Below are 19,039 nucleotides of genomic sequence, written 5' to 3'. Positions count from 1 at the left end.
AAATGTTAAATGCAAAACAAAATAGTTCAGGCTAAAACAGTTGGGTATAAAATCAGTTAAAAATGGGATGTTTTGCGGGATTTTCTTTTGTACTCTACATCAGTGGTTCTCAACCGCCGGTCCGCGGACCGGTGCCGGTCCGCGACGACATTCCTGCCGGTCCGCGAGGAATATTACAATTTTATACTTTAATTTCAAGATGCAATGTTGAAGGCTTGTTCTTTGATAAAATAAATAAAACATCTAATTTTAAACTGATTCAAAACTTCGTGAGGTAACATAAGGACTAGAAACATGTTCGATTTGACTTAAAGTACAAGACGTTTCATTTGACGACAGCGACAAATACAGAACAGATACGAGCTCACTCATCGCTAAGCAGCGCAGTTTGATCATTGGTTTTCGATTCATTTATTTTGTGCAGGACCGTAACTGAGGCACCCCAAACCGCCCAATTGGAGAGGGGTCGAGCTTGAAAAGGACCCAAAATTATTTCGCAAATGAATATAAATCATAGCGTTTTATTTGAAACTTTTTCCAACATTTTTCAATTTCTTTTCGGGCTTTGCACGATTTAGTGTCCCTAAATGTCTTGCTTATTAGGTGACCTTCTCCGAGAAATACGCATGATGCCCGATTGAAGAGGGGCCGAGCTTGAAAAGGGCCCAAAATTATTTCGCAAATGAATATAAATCATAGCGTTTTATTTGAAACTTTTTCCAACATTTTTCAATTTCTTTTCGGGCTTTGCACGATTTAGTGTCCCTAAAGGTCTTGCCTATTAGGTGCCCTTCTCCGAGAAATACGCATGATTTATAGGCATTTCGGCGTCAGCCATTGCCGCACCACGACGTATCCACACATAATGAAGTTTAGGTTAACATATGGGACTCCGAAATTTGGGCCTAAAATTCGACCGCGAAAAAAGCGCTTCATTCGTGAATGATCGAAAATTGTCGCCATTGTCGCGATAAGCTACGTACACTCTCTGCTTACGCTGAGTAGAATGGATGTGATCACAAGTACAGGTGAAAACATCCACCCAAGTGTAGGGTCTTGGGGCGAAGCCCCCGGAAGTTTGGCTTATCGCCCTGTGGGGGCCCCAAGATCAACGTTTTTGGGGGTGGGCTGACGTCCCGGATTTGCGGATGGCCGGTATAGCTGCTGTAATGTGTTTTCTTGCGGCACGCACTGTATTCGCAGTTGCCGGAGTAGCCTGCGTCTGGTGGCAGTGGCCAATGAGCAAGGTAGCACGACAAGGTGCTTGGTTCGACTCCGATACGCTTCTTCTCTTGATATTGTCGGTCAGTAATGAGTTGGAGTGGCCGTTTAAACCCACGGCCTTTGGCGCGAAAGACTGTAAACGACTCTCAGCGGTAGCACGTTTATCTGGACAAGGCAATTTTACCTCGACTTGGCAAATTCACTACCATAAAATCCATGCCATCATGAATATTATTAAATATGATCAAAACCCTCCAATTGTCACTCTCTAGCATCATATAATTGCCAAAAACGGTTGCATGCTTTACATTTTGGCTTCATTTCAATTTTGACAGTTCACCGGTCCGCCAGACATTTTTTGAAATTTTACCGGTCCGCGAGGCGAAAAAGGTTGAGAACCACTGCTCTACATCACTTTCCCGCATCAAGGCCCAGACATAATATCCCAGCATGCTTTCAGTATATTTCCCTTGGCATCTCCTTTCAAACGATTTTATGTCTTGGTGGGACCGGTCCCCCTTGTTCTTCTGAATAAGCTCCCATATTGTCTTTAAACTCGTCCATGTGAGGATCAAGCATATATGTAATTTCATGGACGTTCTACACCCCATGTTTCCATACGACTTTACCAAATTGGCAACGAGTTCAGCATAGTTGTCTTCCTTTTTATTGCCCAAGAACCCATTGACCACATCTGCAAAGCTATCCCAAGCATTCTTTTCAACAGCATTAAGCACTAGGATAAAATCATTCGACTTGAGAATTTTTTTGATTTGTGGGCCAACACCAGCTTTTAGTTTAGCTTCTGATAGTTCGGGAAACAAGTTCTGGAGAATCTGGAATGCGTCATCACATTTATCATATGCTTTCACAAATTGCTTTATGCGGCCAAGTTTTATTTGAATGTGAGGCACTTTGTTTGGGTTAATAAGCCGAGTTTGCTTTTCGTTTTTCTCTCCAACCACAAATTCGTTTCGCTTTGGTCATATTTGCTTTTTGTAGTGCTCTGTGGTAGCCCTACTATCCCAAAGCCAAAGTTGACGAAGATACTTGTTGAACCCCCCTTGCATACCCATCAAAACGCTTCCATTGTAAAGTTCCCAATTACTTCTTAGTTATATTAATCATACTTTAAAACATTCAACAAAGTCTCAACATTCTCATAGTTTTCAAAAATGACAAATTTTGCAGAGTATATTAACATTTAAAAGAGATTAACATCCGTCTTGGATGCTCTTTAGCCATATCTTTGATATCTTTTCTCCAAAATATTGCGTTTTTAGAATTTCATTCTCTAAACCAGAAAAGCAAAGTTTATATGAAATAAGGTTGATTTTCGACACTTAATGATCCTAAGCAATAGGGAAAAATTGGTAAGAACCTGGAAACAAAACAAAAATTTTTTTGTTACATTGTGGTATTTGTTTAACGATATTGGCATTGAGATTTCTTATCTTTGACGTTTTGCAGCCTCACTTGCAATTGCCGACTCTCTGATCGGGTTTCTGGTGTTTGCCACCGTTCTTCCGGATTCAGGCTGGGTCCGAACACTAACCGAAGTGGAACTGGCGACATTTATCCTTGAAGATGTTAATTCGCCATCGGCTATTGTAGTTGGCTCTATGCTAACTGTGACAATGGAGGTATGTAACAGTACAGATTGAGCCCACATAATTGTATCTAGAGTTGCATTTAAAACAAAAATCAATTTAAAACAAACATGTTTAAAAGAAGGCACTGATTTAGAACATGTTTTTTATTGTTTTTTGTTTGTTTTCCAAGTAATGACGTCATGAGTATTCAATTGTGACGTCATAGCGGATTGACATTGACAATTGAAAATATAGAGTAAATATAGCTTCTTTGACAAAATATCTACGTACTATAGCTGTTGAACCGACTATTTTGAGGGTTCTAACCATCCCATATCGTATACGTCGGCTATATCGGCTGGTAATTGTCTGTAGGCTCATAAAACATGGTTTTTGGAAAGTATTTACACAATTATGGCATGATTTTACGATTTTAAGTAAAAAAAAAAATTTTGAAAGGCTTTTGTTTAAAATACAGTTTAAAACATGTTTTAAACAAAGCGTTTTAAACAACCATTTGTTTTAAATACAACCCTAATATCAATGCTATCATTTTCATCGCATGGTGCGAACGAATGCTTATGCTGTCGAAAAGTTATACCTCCTAGGATGCATCAATATGATTCATGCTCTGCACCCCTTTCGCATAGCTCAATTTGTAGCTTTAGACAGTCTAATATGCGAGCGAATTAGGATCGTTTTCACAACTACTTACTTACTTGAGTATATTTAAAGTCAGTCAATTCTACTTTTACTTCAAGTAGTTTCAGGCGGCTTCTACTTTTACTGGAGTAGCTTACTTGACTACTTTGACCACCTCTGGTACTGATTTGCAAGTAAATGAAATAGTAGTATTCTTGGCCTAGCAGAAACACAAACAGTCTAAAATAAATACCACTTGAGATTGTCAGTCAAAGTGTAGGAAAACCCTACTTGAATACTTCGTCACTGACGACTTCTCCCTACAGCTGTCCAGATGAAGCCTTTCTAGTTTATTTTTTTGTCGGGCAAGGGATGTAACGCTGTTCAAATAAATGCTCTGAAGTTTCACAAATGCGCCGAAAAAGCCATATTTTTTTAATATCGGCTGAATATATCGAGCTTATGGGTGAGGATATTAGTAATCAGTTTTATCTGTATCGGGACATATACACGATAACGGTCAGGCTCTAGTTGAGGGCGGACAACTTCTCCGGTTGGCGGGCTTGATATGGAAAAATATGGTACTTAACGGGCTCAGGAATCGATACATGATTCGCGTGTTTATCCACCTATACCAGGGGTGGGCAATTATTTTCCTCCACGGGCCAAATGAGAAGTAGAAAATACATTGGCGGGCCGAGTGAAAAATTTAGCTATATTATCGAACGTATTTTAATTTTATTTTTTAATCACATTGGTAATAAATTCAGCTGAGTGATTGCGTTGATGTTAGGTAATGAGAAAGTGGCGGTTAATTAAAAAGAATCTATTTTCCGTCATGATTCGAAACAATGTTAAGCATGATGCAATTTTAACTCTCTTTAGAACCCTATCCACGTTCTTTTAATAAAGACACTAAAACAGTGGTTCTCAAACTTTTTTTAGACACTCCCCCCTTTATGATAGTGAACAATTTCGCGCCCACCTCCCTATCATGATATCACGAAATATTAAAAAGAGCAACCAGCATGCTAGCAATCCCGACGGATAGTTTGATGGCATAGACGGTTATGGTTGCTGATGAGAGAATTCTGTAATATCAAAGTCGGACAATAAACAAAGCAATAAACTATAAGCTAGGGTTAAATCGCGCTGAGCGAGAAAAATTCTTTTATTCAACTTCAGCTTCGCGCCTCCTTTCAGATGCACACACGCCCCTCAGTTTGAGAGCCACTGCACTGAAATGTATATGGGATAGTACAAAGCTTGTCTTGGTTGCTGCATTCCGAACAGTGTGTAGCTCAAATAGCCTTGATGTTGAGCGAAGTTTGCAGTTTTTCTTAAATTCGCCCTTCCTTGACCGAGTGTTTCGTGCTCGGCAAAAACTAAAAGGACGGGTTTATTCCTAACTCCAGTATACAAATATTTGGTGTTCTAAACCTTCCTTGAATTCCAGGTTTTAGTTTTCTCTTTTTGAAATGTCTGTTCATCCTTTATGGGTGATAGATATGATGAGTCATATAGTAATCGCGAGCACTGATTGACTTGTTTTTCGAATTAGGGATTTGGAAACGCCTCACGTAACATTTTGAAACACGTGGCCTACCCGAATGAGTAATGTGAAAATGGCAACAAAGAAGGTTTGAGCAAAACTATAGGGAAATAGTGATTTCTTGTGAATATAACTGTTACTCATACTTTGCCACATTGCCTTTATTTTGCATCTGGTTTACGCATGCGAGGTACGTAGGCAGCGTGATCGTGGCATATTAATGAACAGGCTGCAAAGTAAACGAATTTCCTGTTTAGTTGATACAGCCTATGGTTTTAGTCCACGCATCAACATTCAAACAACAGGTTTAATGTTATGAATTCCAAGCAACCTTTCGCGGGCCGCACAGAATGGCTTCGCGGGCCGCATCTGGCTCGCGGACCGCACTTTGCCCAGGCTTGACCTATACGAAGAATAAAGCGTATTTAATTTAAACTTCAGACTAGAGCGTAAAGACCAAAACAGTAGTTATTGAACTTATTAGCGTAATGTATTTCAAGGGCCGTTGAATTCAACGAGACATCTGTGATCGATCAAAGTTGTCAATAAGTTTTTTGAACTATTGCTTCATGTCGAAAGTAGAAACCCTGCACTGCACTTGAAACTCAGTTGGATTGAAACGCAGCTTTGTCATGTTATTGTTCATGGTCGGAAAAGCTTGTTTGCAAAGTATGTACACCCAACCAGAACTAAGTAGTTTCATAGTCACATTTCTCAGGTTGGCAAATTTGAATTTATTAAGTGAAAGAATAACCTACAGTCTGTAAAAGTAAGTAGGGGACGGCGGCAGACTGTGGACGCGGGTCACATAATAGTGTATGGCCGGAAACTGTATAGGGGGCCGCTCAAAATCGCGTCGCGGGTGGGACCATGTGTATCGTAAGTGACAACGTCACTTATCAAATTGATGCAAATATAATCAAACATTGCTTTCCACTTCAGCCGCTCGGGTCGAACAAATAGTGCAAGTAGTTCATGAATACTTTATGCAGACAAATACTATTTACTACTCACTAAATTTCGTTTGCGACCAGAACCGTTGCCGACTGTGTGCTTGGCATCAGTATAGCATGTATGTAGAGTGAGAATTTGTGAATCTCTCTATTGGTTGCCGACTCGACACAACAGCTAAAATTCTATTGTTTTGTATTCACATTTTAATTATAGAGGATGGGATGTATATATATCATTTTGAATTATTCATACATATTTAAGTATTTGTGGGTTGTCTGTGTTTTGAAAACTTGTTATGATGTATGAAGCAAGGAAGGATATTTGGACATGGATACAGTCATGCTAATTGCGCAGTGAGGAGTAGGCTACTAGTAGCGTCACAATGAAACAATTTACCGTGTCAGCATGATTTATATGTTTTCATACGTTTTATGGTTACAAGAAAACCACTGTGGCTTCTAATTTTCGAAGTAAATTTGGAGGGCCGCTGGAGTCGAAGTTGGAGTCGGTCTATTTGAAATAGCTGGAGTCGGAGCCGGATTTCGAGTCGGTGATAAAGTTTACCGACTCTACAGCCTCACTCCACAGCACCGTAAACTTCAGCACCTAGCGATACAGGTTTCATCTCAATCCGGTAAATAGTAAGGATTTTTATGAGCGATGTCGGCTTCAGAAAATATGCTGCTGCTACATTATATAATTACATGTTAACATTTCGGCGTATTCGTCTGATTAGAACGAGATTAGATCGTCTTTGCGCTAAATCGATAAAATTGAGTAAACTTTGGTCTGACTTGTGAAATTAATTATTAATATTATTATTAAATATTAAAATCGCTTTGTGACGCTTATACCAATGAAGCTCTTTTGCGCAACAAGCTATTTACTTTTAATTGAGTAGATATTTGCGGTATTACTTCAACTTTTACTTCACTGTATTTGAGTGGCAATGTTGACTGTATCTATCACTTCTGACTACAAGCTCATACAAATGTCCTCGAATTCTGACGGCTCTCTATTCCAGCATATGCTGTATAACTAACAAAATATACGCATACGTCGCTATTGCTCATGGATAACCATTTTTTTAATAATAAAAGTCATATCCGTATTATAAATAACTAATCAGCGCTTATTGTCCCTTGGAAACAGTCATGTTGCGAAAATAGCTATAATTGCCATAAAAAGGATCACAGCACGATTTTAATAATTAATCAGAATAATAATATTTCTCACCGAGTCAGACCAAAGTTTACTCAAATATATCGATTTAACGCGAAAATGATCCAGTCTCGCTGGGGACTAACATCGTCATCAGACCGATACGCCGAAACGTAAAATGCAATTATGCCAGGAAGCGGCGGCATATTTTTTACTAAAGCTCATAAAATCCATAATATTTACCGGATTGAGCCAAAACCGACATTGCCAGGTTTACGGTGCTTTTGATAACACCTGACATAGCGGGAACCTGCCATCGGGTCATGTTTATAAGTACTTCATCGCATGCGTTTTCCGCATATTAATTTCCCATTTCACATACTATTTTAGGCTGAGTTCACCTAACAACTAAAAATTATTGAGCAGGAGTAGTCGAGAATAGTAACCACTTGAGTAATTTTTGTCAGTAATCCAAATATACTTGAATACTGTGAAAAAGAGTAATAATCCGTTACTGAGCGTAAGTGTGGCGGGTGGAAATCGACCGAGAAATCGGGTAACGATTTCGAAGTAAATAACAAGATACTATTCTAGTACGAGTTCTCCCTAAACTGAAATCTGCTAAGTAGAAGTAGTCTAAAAGGTCATAAAGCTATTTCCAAGTAAGTAAATCGGATGTTATTTTAGACCGAACTTTACCTGAAACTGAAAACTGTAGAAGTAAATGTAGTCTAACACCGTAGTCACTTGAGTCGTTATGGGAGTTGAATGAAATCGATGCTAGCGTTCTAATTAATACCGTAGTCCACATGAAATATCACAGAAAAAAACGAAACTTAAGTACAAGTAAAACTGGCTTATCATGTAAGTAAAAGTAAGTAGTCCAGGCCTAGTTTTACCGAAGTGATTTACGGTTTCGGAGTGGGGTTATTTCGGTAGGTTTTGTGAGAAAGTAACTTCCGGATTGTAATGACTCGAGTCATGACTCGCTTCGAGTCTGACTCTAGTCGCGATTTTTGATGACTCGACTTTACTCGAGTCGTTTTATCAAAATACGAGAAATGACTAGACTTGTCAACGTGTATTGACTCGACTTGTATGCTCAAGTTATTGCCCATGACTCGGACAAAGTCATATGACTCGAGACTCGGTCGGCCAAGGCCAATATTTCATTGTAATTATAATAAAGTTACCACAGTATTGGTCTTTCATCTGGTACTTCAAAATGCGACTCGAAGCTGAAGTGAGGAAAAATAGTATACTATAAATGCAAAGCATTCGATATCACCCAGCAGAGGTATACAAAGTCGCTTTACCAATACTGTAACTCGAAACTGAACACAATGATTTGGACTCGGACTCAAGTCATTACACTATGACTCGGACTCGACCCTCTGCTCACCGACTTAACTCGGTGGTGAATTGAAAATGACTCGACTAGACTTATAAGTGAGGTTGACTTGCGACTCGGAATCTTGTGACTTGGTTTCAACCCTCCGTAACCGTAAAGAGTAACGCAAGCATATCTGACACAAGTTTTGCATTTTTATTTTCCAAAATCGTAGTGAAAAAGCATTTAAAAATACCAATTATACTTGTAATGGAGTAGATTTCTACGTCGCCACTTCTAAGTCTACTTTAGTAGCTTTTTGGACTGCTTTGGCCAGATCTGCAAACTTAACACAGACCAGTATCGACTTTTGCATAAATCTGTTTTGCGTTGGCCAATATTAGTTGAGTGCGCGCCTCGTATAAACAAGAGACTTCGAGAGCAAAAATTATACCCTAATCATTGGATTAAGGGTTTGAAACTTGGCTCGACGTCAGATGTCATATGATCGTAATGTCGTGTGAAATCTTGTCTCATAAGCTCCGTATATTGTCAAAATCAACACCGACCAATACCAACTTTTGCGTTAGGTCAAAACAATTATCTCGCAATAGTGGAACATTGCAAATTTTTCCCATGTCACTTTCAGAAAGATTGATTTCGAAGCAGGTATAATCAGATAGTCGGATTCGTAATCCCGTATTCAGCAACTTCTTTCACTGACTTAAAGTGTTTCAATAATTTACGTCATACTAAATTACAAAATAATAGTCCAACTCATGAACAAATTATGATTAGTAGGGCAATTTTTGTTTTACCTAAAAAACGGAAAATTTTGACCTAAAAAAATCAAAAATTCGACTTTTTTTTTTCTTAAAAACTTAATTTTGACCTGACGTATGCAAATTAGGTGTTTTACCACGTAATGTTAGAATTGTACTACTTATCTTCATTTCTGGTTCGAACTGACTGTCCTTACGAAGTAGTTCGGCCTGAAAAAACTTTTTTGACATGAAAACTGACAAATTTTTTCATGAAAATGCTTGATTTCAGCGAAATCTGGCCCTATGAAGAATTCCAGTAGTTACATCACGTATTATGGTAAAAATAATTAAAATCTGTTGTAGTACAACGAAAGATACTTTCCCACATTCTCGTGTAGAAAGTGTCTGTCCTTAGTAAGTAGCTTGCCAAGAATGGAGAAAGAACGTTCAACAGTATAGCAGTTGTTGGCTGACAACACTGAAGTTGTGCGTGCGTACACTGCTGGTGACACACCATGTTGCTTCATTCCGACAATAGTGTCTACATCACAGTTGGATCAATTACTATAATTCAGCTCAATTACAATTACAATTACAATTATTCACTTGCATCTTTCAATTACATTACAATTACAATTACTCAATGATAAAAATATCAAATTACAATTACTGTTAAACATTTAATAATTACAATTACAATTACAATTACTGTTACTGTAAACGTGTAATTGATTCGTTGACAACCGCAGTGACATAATTAGCAACAATCTCAGTCTCTTCATGTTTCATTCATGATACGTAGAATACCATGTATAAAAAAAAACTTGAACGTATTCGAACTATTCCTAATCATGAGTACTGAAAAATACATTCACAGAATTTATTTTTAGGCGAATATTAACAACCATAAGCTTGAGAGACTGGCAACGACTAACAGCGAATAGGCTACAAGACAGTAAATGAAATGTAATCAAAGGAATACTGAGAGTTGAGTAAGGCAAATGAAATGCAATTGGTAAGGCGTCAGCGATAAGGATGATACCGATAAGTTGTGTAAAATTAAGATAAATGCAAAAGTAAAAAATCTCCTGATAACTACGAATTACAAAATTTTGGTTCGCATCTACGTTTTCACTTGCTAAAAAACCGTTAGATTGCATTTGATGAACATTAGGGTGCGGAAAGTTTCTGGCCCCAGTAAATTTTGCTAAGATTATAGGTGAGAATAGGATAACATCTCCACAAATGCGTGATCAAGTTTGATGAAGCCTTGGTTGAAATCCTGAATTTCTTTTTGCAATTGTTGCAGCAAGCCTCAGTACTGGTGAGAGATTTAAAAAAAACTCTGACCGTGGTGTGGGAAATGGTTCAACACAGTTTTCAGAAGAGTTTATTTTCTGTTCGTCCATTTTTCAAATATTAGGATTTACTTTAGCCCAGTGGTTCTCAAACTTTTCTTAGACGCGCCCCCTTTATGACAGTGAAATAATTTGTGCTCCCCTTATCGTCATATCACACAATGGAACCAGGATGTTAGCAATCCTAACAGATATTTTGATGGTATGGAAGGTTATGACCGATGATGAGAGAATTCTCCAATATGAAATTCGGGCTCTACACAGAGCAATAACTATGAAATGGAGGTAAATCGCACAAAGCGCGGAAATTTTTCTCAGTTTACAGGAGCTTCGCGCCTCCCTTCAGATGCTTTCACGCCACCCAAGGGGGCGCGCCCCCCAGTTTAAGAACCATTGGTTTAGCCTATATTGTAATTCACCAAGTTTTCTGTTGTTGCTGAGGTATGGGAAACAACTTTAGCAAGGCTGAATTACTTGACGAGGCACGCATATAGAACACCCATGTATATAGGCTAATTATTATATGTTGTGATTGTCAGGTTTCAATAACAATGTAATTAAAATTGTAATTAGGCAAAATTTTTATCAAATTACAATTACAATTACAGTTACATAAGCTTGCCGCAAGAAGCACCAATTCAAAATGTCTGAGCTATAGCGGTGGTTTCCTCGAGAATCATTAGACAGATATCGCAAACTGAACACACGCCAGCTCCTTCCTGTTCTTCTCCAAAAGGAACTAATAAGTCCATTACCAAAGGTTAAACGATGAGAAACAATTGCTTATGACATCCTATTGTACGATATTACACACTCAGTCAACCTGTTCTGAAGCATAAACTGGCGTATTTATTGTGATAGCTATAGTCATCGTCTCATCGGTTCATTATAACGCGAATCTGGTACACCCCGTCCAAGTGGTACACCTTATAAAAATTATGGTACCCCCTGGGGCGTACGAAACACCCGGTTAAAGAGCACTGCTATAGATTACTAGTAGACATACACGCACGAGAACGCACTTCAAATCAATACATGCGATCGATGTAGGCCTATCGCGTTAAAACACTGATGTGACGTCTTAATGCCGGCAATGCACTCATTACTATCAAGACATACAGTTAGATATAATGATACGAATATTCAAGTCTGACTGAAGCAAGAACAATATCAGCGTGTGACCTTATCGACAGAAGATACCCGTTCAAACAAATCGAATAAAATCACAAATCTGTGCTGCTGAGAAGCTGATCTAATGCAACGCCCTACAGTGCACAGTTGCAGTATTTCCCGATCAACGTTTGCAAAGGGATCGATTTTTTCAAAAATATTGGTGCTTGTACTTGCATATTCTGCATATTATCCTATCTCACCATACGTGATCAGATTTGCCTCATGGAAGTGATGACTTCGAAAATTCGCGGCATGTAATTGTACAGTAAATCTTACACAATGTTCATGCCACGCGGAGAAGACACTTCGTTAGTTTCTCGCAGATCAACTTCGAGCTAGCCCATTGCTATTTATAAATTTGTTAAACCATGTTAAACCATGTTATTTTGTCATTCCCACAAAGGATTGCGCTATTGAAATGATATCAGTATCGCTCACGCGTACGATACCATACTAAAAGAAAAATCTCTTTCGTGAGGCGCACGCGATTGCAAATTCTCATTTCTTCACGGAACGCAATATTTACCTTTGCGGGACGCAGTTGTAGGCCTACCTCGGTTTCAGACTTCAGCGATAGCACTATTTACCCCTGACAATGTTCCTTCTCATTTTTCACGAGTCTGAGCGCCTGCGGGGTCCCTTGGACTGGACAACAGTGCGCAACGATTAAAAAAAGTCATCACTCTGGATGTTTTGTGCGCAGCTTGAATTTTCTGTGCGCAGAGACCGTTTCAGCACCGCGCATTTGCGCACGTGCGCAGCTTAGAGGGAACGTTGCTCACAAATACAGATTATCGTAACATTTGAGCGTGATAACACAATGGAAAAATTCTTGATTCGATTTCCGCAATTACCGAGTCCAAATCCCAGAATGACCTCATTCTATAAGTGCAAATAACTGAATTCGCAAGTTGATGAAATTGTGACGTCACGAAAGGGCAACAAAAAAACCTACTACACTACTTACAATTTATCAACGAAGCAACCTCATTTCAGTCGCATGAGCAAGCTTCTCATTGAACCGTGGAAAGAACTTTTTTATAGCAACGCTTCTACTCTTACAGGTGTGCCGCGAACTTTTTACAATTTTTTTAGAGTGCCATTAGATTAAAATATTTGGGAACCGCCGGTTTGAAAACTGAATTACCTTTTATAAAGTCGGATATCGCCTACTTTCTGAACTTCGCTCGATAGCTATTATCCAGAGATGGGCAAAATCGAGTAATTCAATTATTCGATTATGAATTGACATTGGGCGTCTAGTCGAGAATCACTCGTTATGACGTCATGACAGTATGAATAATGGGGAAAGATCAAATATGCACCTTTTCTGCGATCACAAAGAATACAGTCCTAGTTCTACATCACATTAAAAATAGCGTTGTATTTTATTGTACTTTTTGACATGTGCTGTGGGTTGATCAAGACTTCACAGATATGTAATTTCAATCGCTTGCGAAACTTTGTGCCACATGCGATACCACCAATCGAAGGTTGAAGCAGGCTTCCACAATTTTATAGAACATAGAATTCTCGCTAACTAATTAAACTCTTAGTGGCTACGAGGGTATTATTTTGGTAAGTTCGGCAGAGTCATCTCTCCCTACTCGACTCGAATAGAATCGAACCATAAGAATTACCATTTGATTCTGATTTCAGATTTCTCGAATCATTGTGTCCAGCCCTATCAATAACCAGTCCCTTTTCACAGGCATCCTTGCTGCACCTATGCTTCATGAGCATGGAACGATTCTCGGCCATTAAGTGGCCATTGGCTCATAGGAGGCGACGTCCCGTAACGATCAAGATCATTCTTGCGCTGATCTGGGTCTTCTCTCTCATGTCGGCGTTTATGCCAGGTATGCAAATCTACACGAGGTGCTCACTGCTGCTCAGTGTAGTCATCGTCGGTACTAGAGTTGAAGTATAAATAGCAACACATGCGTACTTGTACGTCTTTGGAGTACTCGAATAGGTTTGGGTTACTTATAAGTATTTTTTTAGATACAACTATACTTGCAATAACGAAATCATGCCATGTATAGATAAACTGTCCTGCAATGAAATATGATGTGAAACCTTTCAGCATTCCTTCCCAACCATTTCGAGTACAAATTTCAACCCGCTCTGCTCATGCAATTGCTGATGCTGAAAGAACGGGGCGGTGCCTTGGATTTTGAAGCGGCTTCCGCTGGTATATTTCTTGCAGTAGTGGAACTCCTCATACCTTACCTACTCACGGTGCGTGCAGTGTATGGAATTGTGAAACTGATAAATTCAGTTCATATCCTTAATTATATTCTAGGTTTTATTTTGTGTTCTTACGGGAGTTGTATCGCGTCAAAGGTTGAGGCATGGAGCATCTATTGAAAACGGTTCTCGGTGCAACTCGGTCGACAAGCGTCTCCAATCTGAGATATCTGTGTTTATCACGATACTCTTCATGATCGCAGCATTCACATTAACCTTGCGTAAGTAATGTTCTGAAAATGCGGCCCAAGCCGACTTGTGCAAACTACTGAATTTTTAAAACGCGCAACTATAGATCTAGAGCTACAATTACCGACCCATTAAATCGGCTAACTAACTAACTAAAACGCAGGTAACCATTTTTTGTAATAATTATTAAAATCACCTGCTTCAATTCCGAAACAACTCAATAAAGATAATTTCATTGGAATCTGATCGGCTTTCTCGCAAATGAACTCGGAAATAGATAAAATCGGCATTTCAAAAGAATGTGTTTCGAGTTTGAAATGGGAAGGGTTTCGACCTCCACAACCCATGACTACGCCACTGAGCTAGCAATGGCTGCGAGAGCATCACACAACTGATCACCGGTATCACGATACACGCCAAACGACGAGACGTGTTTTCTAGTTGTTCCAGAACTAATGTTTATTTTTAAATGCCCAGCTATAACTAAAACTAGAGCTACTCAAAAAAAAAACAGTAGTTAATTGACAGTCAAATAGCTACATCGGTAATATGTACATTGTACAAGTCCGAGCCTAAGCGGTTCTCGAATTATTATTATCTTCGTCGAGACGTATTCTTCAGTCATTTGCAAAAAAAGACGTTTACTTTTTTTACGGCCTTTTGTTTCACATGTAACCCCGGTGAGCAGCACATCAGTTTTTTGGACATGAACATTAATAACACGGTTCGGCAATTCTTGAAAAGTTGTGTTTCCGAAAAGAACAGAGTTGATTCGTATATACTTTTGGTTGCTAAATCCAGAAATTTCAGGTAAAATTGCTGATTAGCTCCAATTTGAAAAATTTATTTCACATTTTTGTTTGGAAATCTACCGATGGCAAGCCTTGGTAAACTTTATTGAACTCAACGTAGAAGTAGTCTATCAATTGCATGTTTTCGTATTTCTGCATACCATATGCATGGAGGCAGATATTGCTTTTGAATACTCAGTCAGATTGAGCTCGGATAGATACAGGGTATGCGCATGCGCACTGTCCTATGTTAGACTCCTATAGAGGGGCCAGGAGTACAGATCATAAGGTATACTATAGTTACTGTATAAGTTTATATGCATTGTCCAATGGTAAACCCATGTACATCGCTCTATATGGAATATTCCTATGCTATGCTATATTGTATATGCATAGTTATACCACAAACTTATATGGAGGGACCTACAGTATCTATATACCATATGTTACACTAAAACATATTTTCATGACCCTACGTAGGGACCTAGGGTACAGGCATAGTGGCATAGTGCCATTTCTCCACAGCTAGCGCCAAGCAACTAATTTCAAGTTGATATTCGTGATCTGTGACCCAAACTAGCCAAGATTGACTTGTTTCGTTTCAGAAGCAAATTAGCTCTTGAACAGTGTCATTTATTGATTCCGTTGCTTCCTCACCAATATTTGATTTCATTTTTACAGATGGAAAAATATATAAAAAGACATTGAACATAGGAAGATAAAAAGACTTCCGCCATTCCTAATTTCTACTTCTGTTTTCCAGTTCCTTTCGTAATTGCTACGCTGCTTTTCCTGACAGGCGCTCTTACTTGTTCAAACCATACCGAGGTGTACGCGACATGTTTCTTTTTCGGAAAACTAAACAGGTACGTCTCGCAGTTGTCAAGATGTCGAAATAACTTTGGTGTGCGTATCATTTGTTACAGTTTGTCGAACGCCTTGGTGTATTCAGTGAGGGAGTCGCAGTTTCGTGAAGCCGTCAAACGATTGTTGCGGATTAAATCGTGAAATATACGTTAATTCCATATTTGTACTAGCAAGAATTCTCTCAGCAACTTGGAACACAGAGACGAATGCATTGCACAATTGTTATTGTTTATATTTTTGGTTTAAAATTGCACACGTTGTTGTAACTGTTTAACATACCCTATGTGTAAAAATGAAGCGAATTTTTCAAAGAGTCGTGGCGGACATTTTGAGTACTGCTACATGAATTGCGCAAACATTTTCGGCTGACTACGATATTGTCCAATTTTCAGATTCCGCATAAAATCCAAAGCACACGTGATGAGCGAATGAGTCTTTCCACGTTCCCAAGCAGGCGTGGTTCCACTGGGGTGCATTTTGAGCAGAAGTGGTCAAAGTAGTGATCGTTGATACACAAGTAGAAGTGGCTAGCTCCCAGTATCAAGAGAGTAAGTGTTCTAGGCATCGTTTTTGCCTCACAATTGAAAAATGTTAAGTAGAAGTAGTATGCAATCATAATTACTTGAGCAAGTAAGCAACACCGACTAGAGTACTCTGAAACAGTAGAACTGCTTCGTTACTGCCCACCTCTGCTTGGAGGTGTCCAGATGAAGTCCTTTCAGGTCATTTCATGTCCAAACATAGCAATGGATACTGCTCTGAAGTGTTGAAAATGTGCCTTAACGCTAGATGCCGCGTATCTTTTAAATATCGGATGAATATATCGGCGACACCGCTAGTGATCGGTTTCATCGGTACGGGCTCAAAAATCCGATATCGGTTGTGCTCTAGTGACAGTCATTTGTGTATGCAAACATTGCAAACATATCATTTCAAAGCGGCATCAATTAGATACGCAATGTACATGCACTGCGTGAAAAAGATCTCTATGTCATGGTTAAGATAAGTTTTGAGAATCTCATATCAAAGAATTTAAATTTGTTTACGAGTGCTCAGTATATAGGCCTAAAGCAGGAGTGGGCAATTATTTTACTCCGCGGGCCAAATGAGAAGCAAAAATTGCCTTGGCGGGTCTACTCAAAAAATTTAGCTGTATCCTCCAGCGTATCACTTTATTTTCTAAATTAAAATCAGTGAATTACACTGCTAATGAATGCTGCTCAGTGGATGTGTCGGTGGGAATGAGAAAGTGGCGATTTATTACCAAACAATGATATTTGTTTGCCGTCATATTTCGGAACGATGTTAAACTTGATAGATTGTGAACTCTCATTAAACCCCAATCCGCGATTTTCTGTGACGACATTAAAATGTATTTGGGATACTACAAAGCTTATTGTCTTTGTCGCTGCCTTCCGATCAGTGTCACTTGGCGACATAGCCTTGCATGTATGTATGTATGTATGTAAAGGGGGGTGCTTCTCGGGAAACTGAGGCCTTTTGCACCTTGCTTGTTTATTCATGGAACTTTAGATCCCTAGCGACAATATTACAAGGTCTCACATCAGTAATTTTATCGTGTAACGATTTTTCAATAGCGAACTAAACGAAAGTGGAATATTGTGTCTATATGCGAATTGAACTAACTAGATGAACCCTGAATCGGTCGTAGCGATTGCATGATATAACAAAATGCTCAACCGTCTCTGGTTGATTACATGTGTCACACACTCCCGGTCCATGAAGTCCAAGTCTATACAGATGAGCGTTTAGTCTACAATGCCCCGTTTACATTCGAATGAGAATGGACGATCGTCTAAGGGAGAGCCTTGTTCTTGAGCGAAGCTTGCAGTTCGTCTGAAATGCGCCCTCTCTTGACCTAGTGCATGTCTTCGCGTTTTTTGTCATATAACTGACTTAAATTATAATCCTTATACACGGCGACCTGCTTGGCACTAACTAACAGAGGTGGTCAGTCACGAAGTACCTCTACTTTTTCGAAGTACTCAACTAGTTTTCCTCTACTTCTGGTACTTACTCAAGTAGATCTGATTTTCGCTACTTCTACTTCGTAATATTTTGTGATCTACTTACTTACTTTTCGCTATTTTCAGTTTGTCAAGTAGAAGTAGTTCAATCTTCTAATCAGGAAGATAGCCTGAGAAATTTCGGGGCGGTTTTCACGGAGTATCAACATTTAATTTTTACAAAAGTTGAGTGAAGCCAAGAGTTTTCGTCGCGCTTCGCGGGCAGTGGATACGAAGGGACCAGTATGATTTCACGAAAGTATCGGTGAATATAAATTAGGTCGCGGGTTGGCGTGGTTCCGTTTACACCCCATTGTCGCCCTTCGCCCATATGAAATAATTCATCACAGTATATATGGCTCATCATAACGTTTGAAACTGATGTTTCGTAATCTAGCATTTACTTGTAATATCGTAATCTGGCATGTCCATGGCGTGTCCTAGTCTGGAAACGTGGACTCTGGCTTTTTTTTAGTTTTAGAGCTGTTTTAGCACACCACCTTCGAATCTTTCTGGATTAAAGGCATCAAATATATGCTCCACTTTTAGAAGTAGTATTTATATTTCACTTTAATTCCCAGTATCATATACTTTGAGTTATAATTAATAACAGTTCTTTTTTCTGGATAACATACATGTTGAAGTATAAAAGCAAGTGTATAGTAATGCCTTTAATTTCCGGAAGTAAAGCTACACAATATGGCATTTTTACGGTCCACCGTATTTTTTATTAACGTTCACTAATCGCGCAAAGTGTTAACACCGTATCCTAGACAACTTCTCCGTATTGCTCTTCGACTAAACTACGGATCTTATAATATGGGGGATGGCGCCGTACCATGCTATTTTCTAAAACGTGCTATTCGAGAAAACTGAGGATTAGTATCTCATTTCCATATCAATACTATCATGATGTTGATGAATGCTTAATTGCTTATGCTATCGAACATTGGATACCTGTTGGTATGCATCAATATGAATCAAGCTCGTCACCTTTCGCATAGCTCAATTTGCACCTTTTTACAATCCATGTGAACGAATTAGGATCGTTTTCACATCTACTTACTAACTTGAGTACTTTTAAAGTCAGTCAATTCTACTTCAAGTAGTTTTAGGTTGGTTCAGAAAGAAGTACTTCTTCTCGTACTTGAGTAGATTTTTTCGT

General features: G+C 38.9%; 3 protein-coding genes across 5 annotated transcripts in view; 2 read left to right on the top strand and 1 right to left on the bottom strand.

Annotated features, from left to right (window-relative positions):
- LOC145440732 (WD repeat domain phosphoinositide-interacting protein 2-like) overlaps positions 1-19,039 on the top strand; it is a 227,720-nt gene that overhangs the window by 86,410 nt on the left and 122,271 nt on the right. The window lies entirely within an intron of this gene.
- The window catches only part of LOC145440738 (ryncolin-1-like), a 154,862-nt gene that overhangs the window by 67,299 nt on the left and 68,524 nt on the right, over positions 1-19,039 (bottom strand). The gene's annotated exons all lie outside the window — the stretch shown is intronic.
- The window catches only part of LOC145440729 (trace amine-associated receptor 7e-like), a 69,646-nt gene that overhangs the window by 10,175 nt on the left and 40,432 nt on the right, over positions 1-19,039 (top strand). Inside the window, exons 2-7 of one of the 3 annotated variants that reach the window (XM_080318468.1) lie at positions 2,695-2,867; positions 13,462-13,609; positions 13,837-13,991; positions 14,056-14,221; positions 15,744-15,846; positions 15,907-15,995. In XM_080318468.1, the coding sequence (XP_080174594.1) occupies positions 2,695-2,867; positions 13,462-13,609; positions 13,837-13,991; positions 14,056-14,221; positions 15,744-15,846; positions 15,907-15,988 (827 nt within the window). In that variant the 3' untranslated portion in view covers positions 15,989-15,995. Of the gene's footprint in view, positions 1-2,694; positions 2,868-13,461; positions 13,610-13,836; positions 13,992-14,055; positions 14,222-15,743; positions 15,847-15,906; positions 19,012-19,039 lie in introns of those variants that run through there. The other 2 variants (XM_080318467.1, XM_080318465.1) reach the window with 2 other exon arrangements.

The sequence above is a fragment of the Botryllus schlosseri genome, chromosome 6, assembly GCF_051294905.1.
Source record: "Botryllus schlosseri isolate E-star chromosome 6, Bs_hap1, whole genome shotgun sequence".
NCBI lineage: Eukaryota > Metazoa > Chordata > Ascidiacea > Stolidobranchia > Styelidae > Botryllus > Botryllus schlosseri.
The sequence above is the reverse complement of the archived record's forward strand: the minus strand, read 5'-3'. Positions and strand labels throughout refer to the sequence as shown.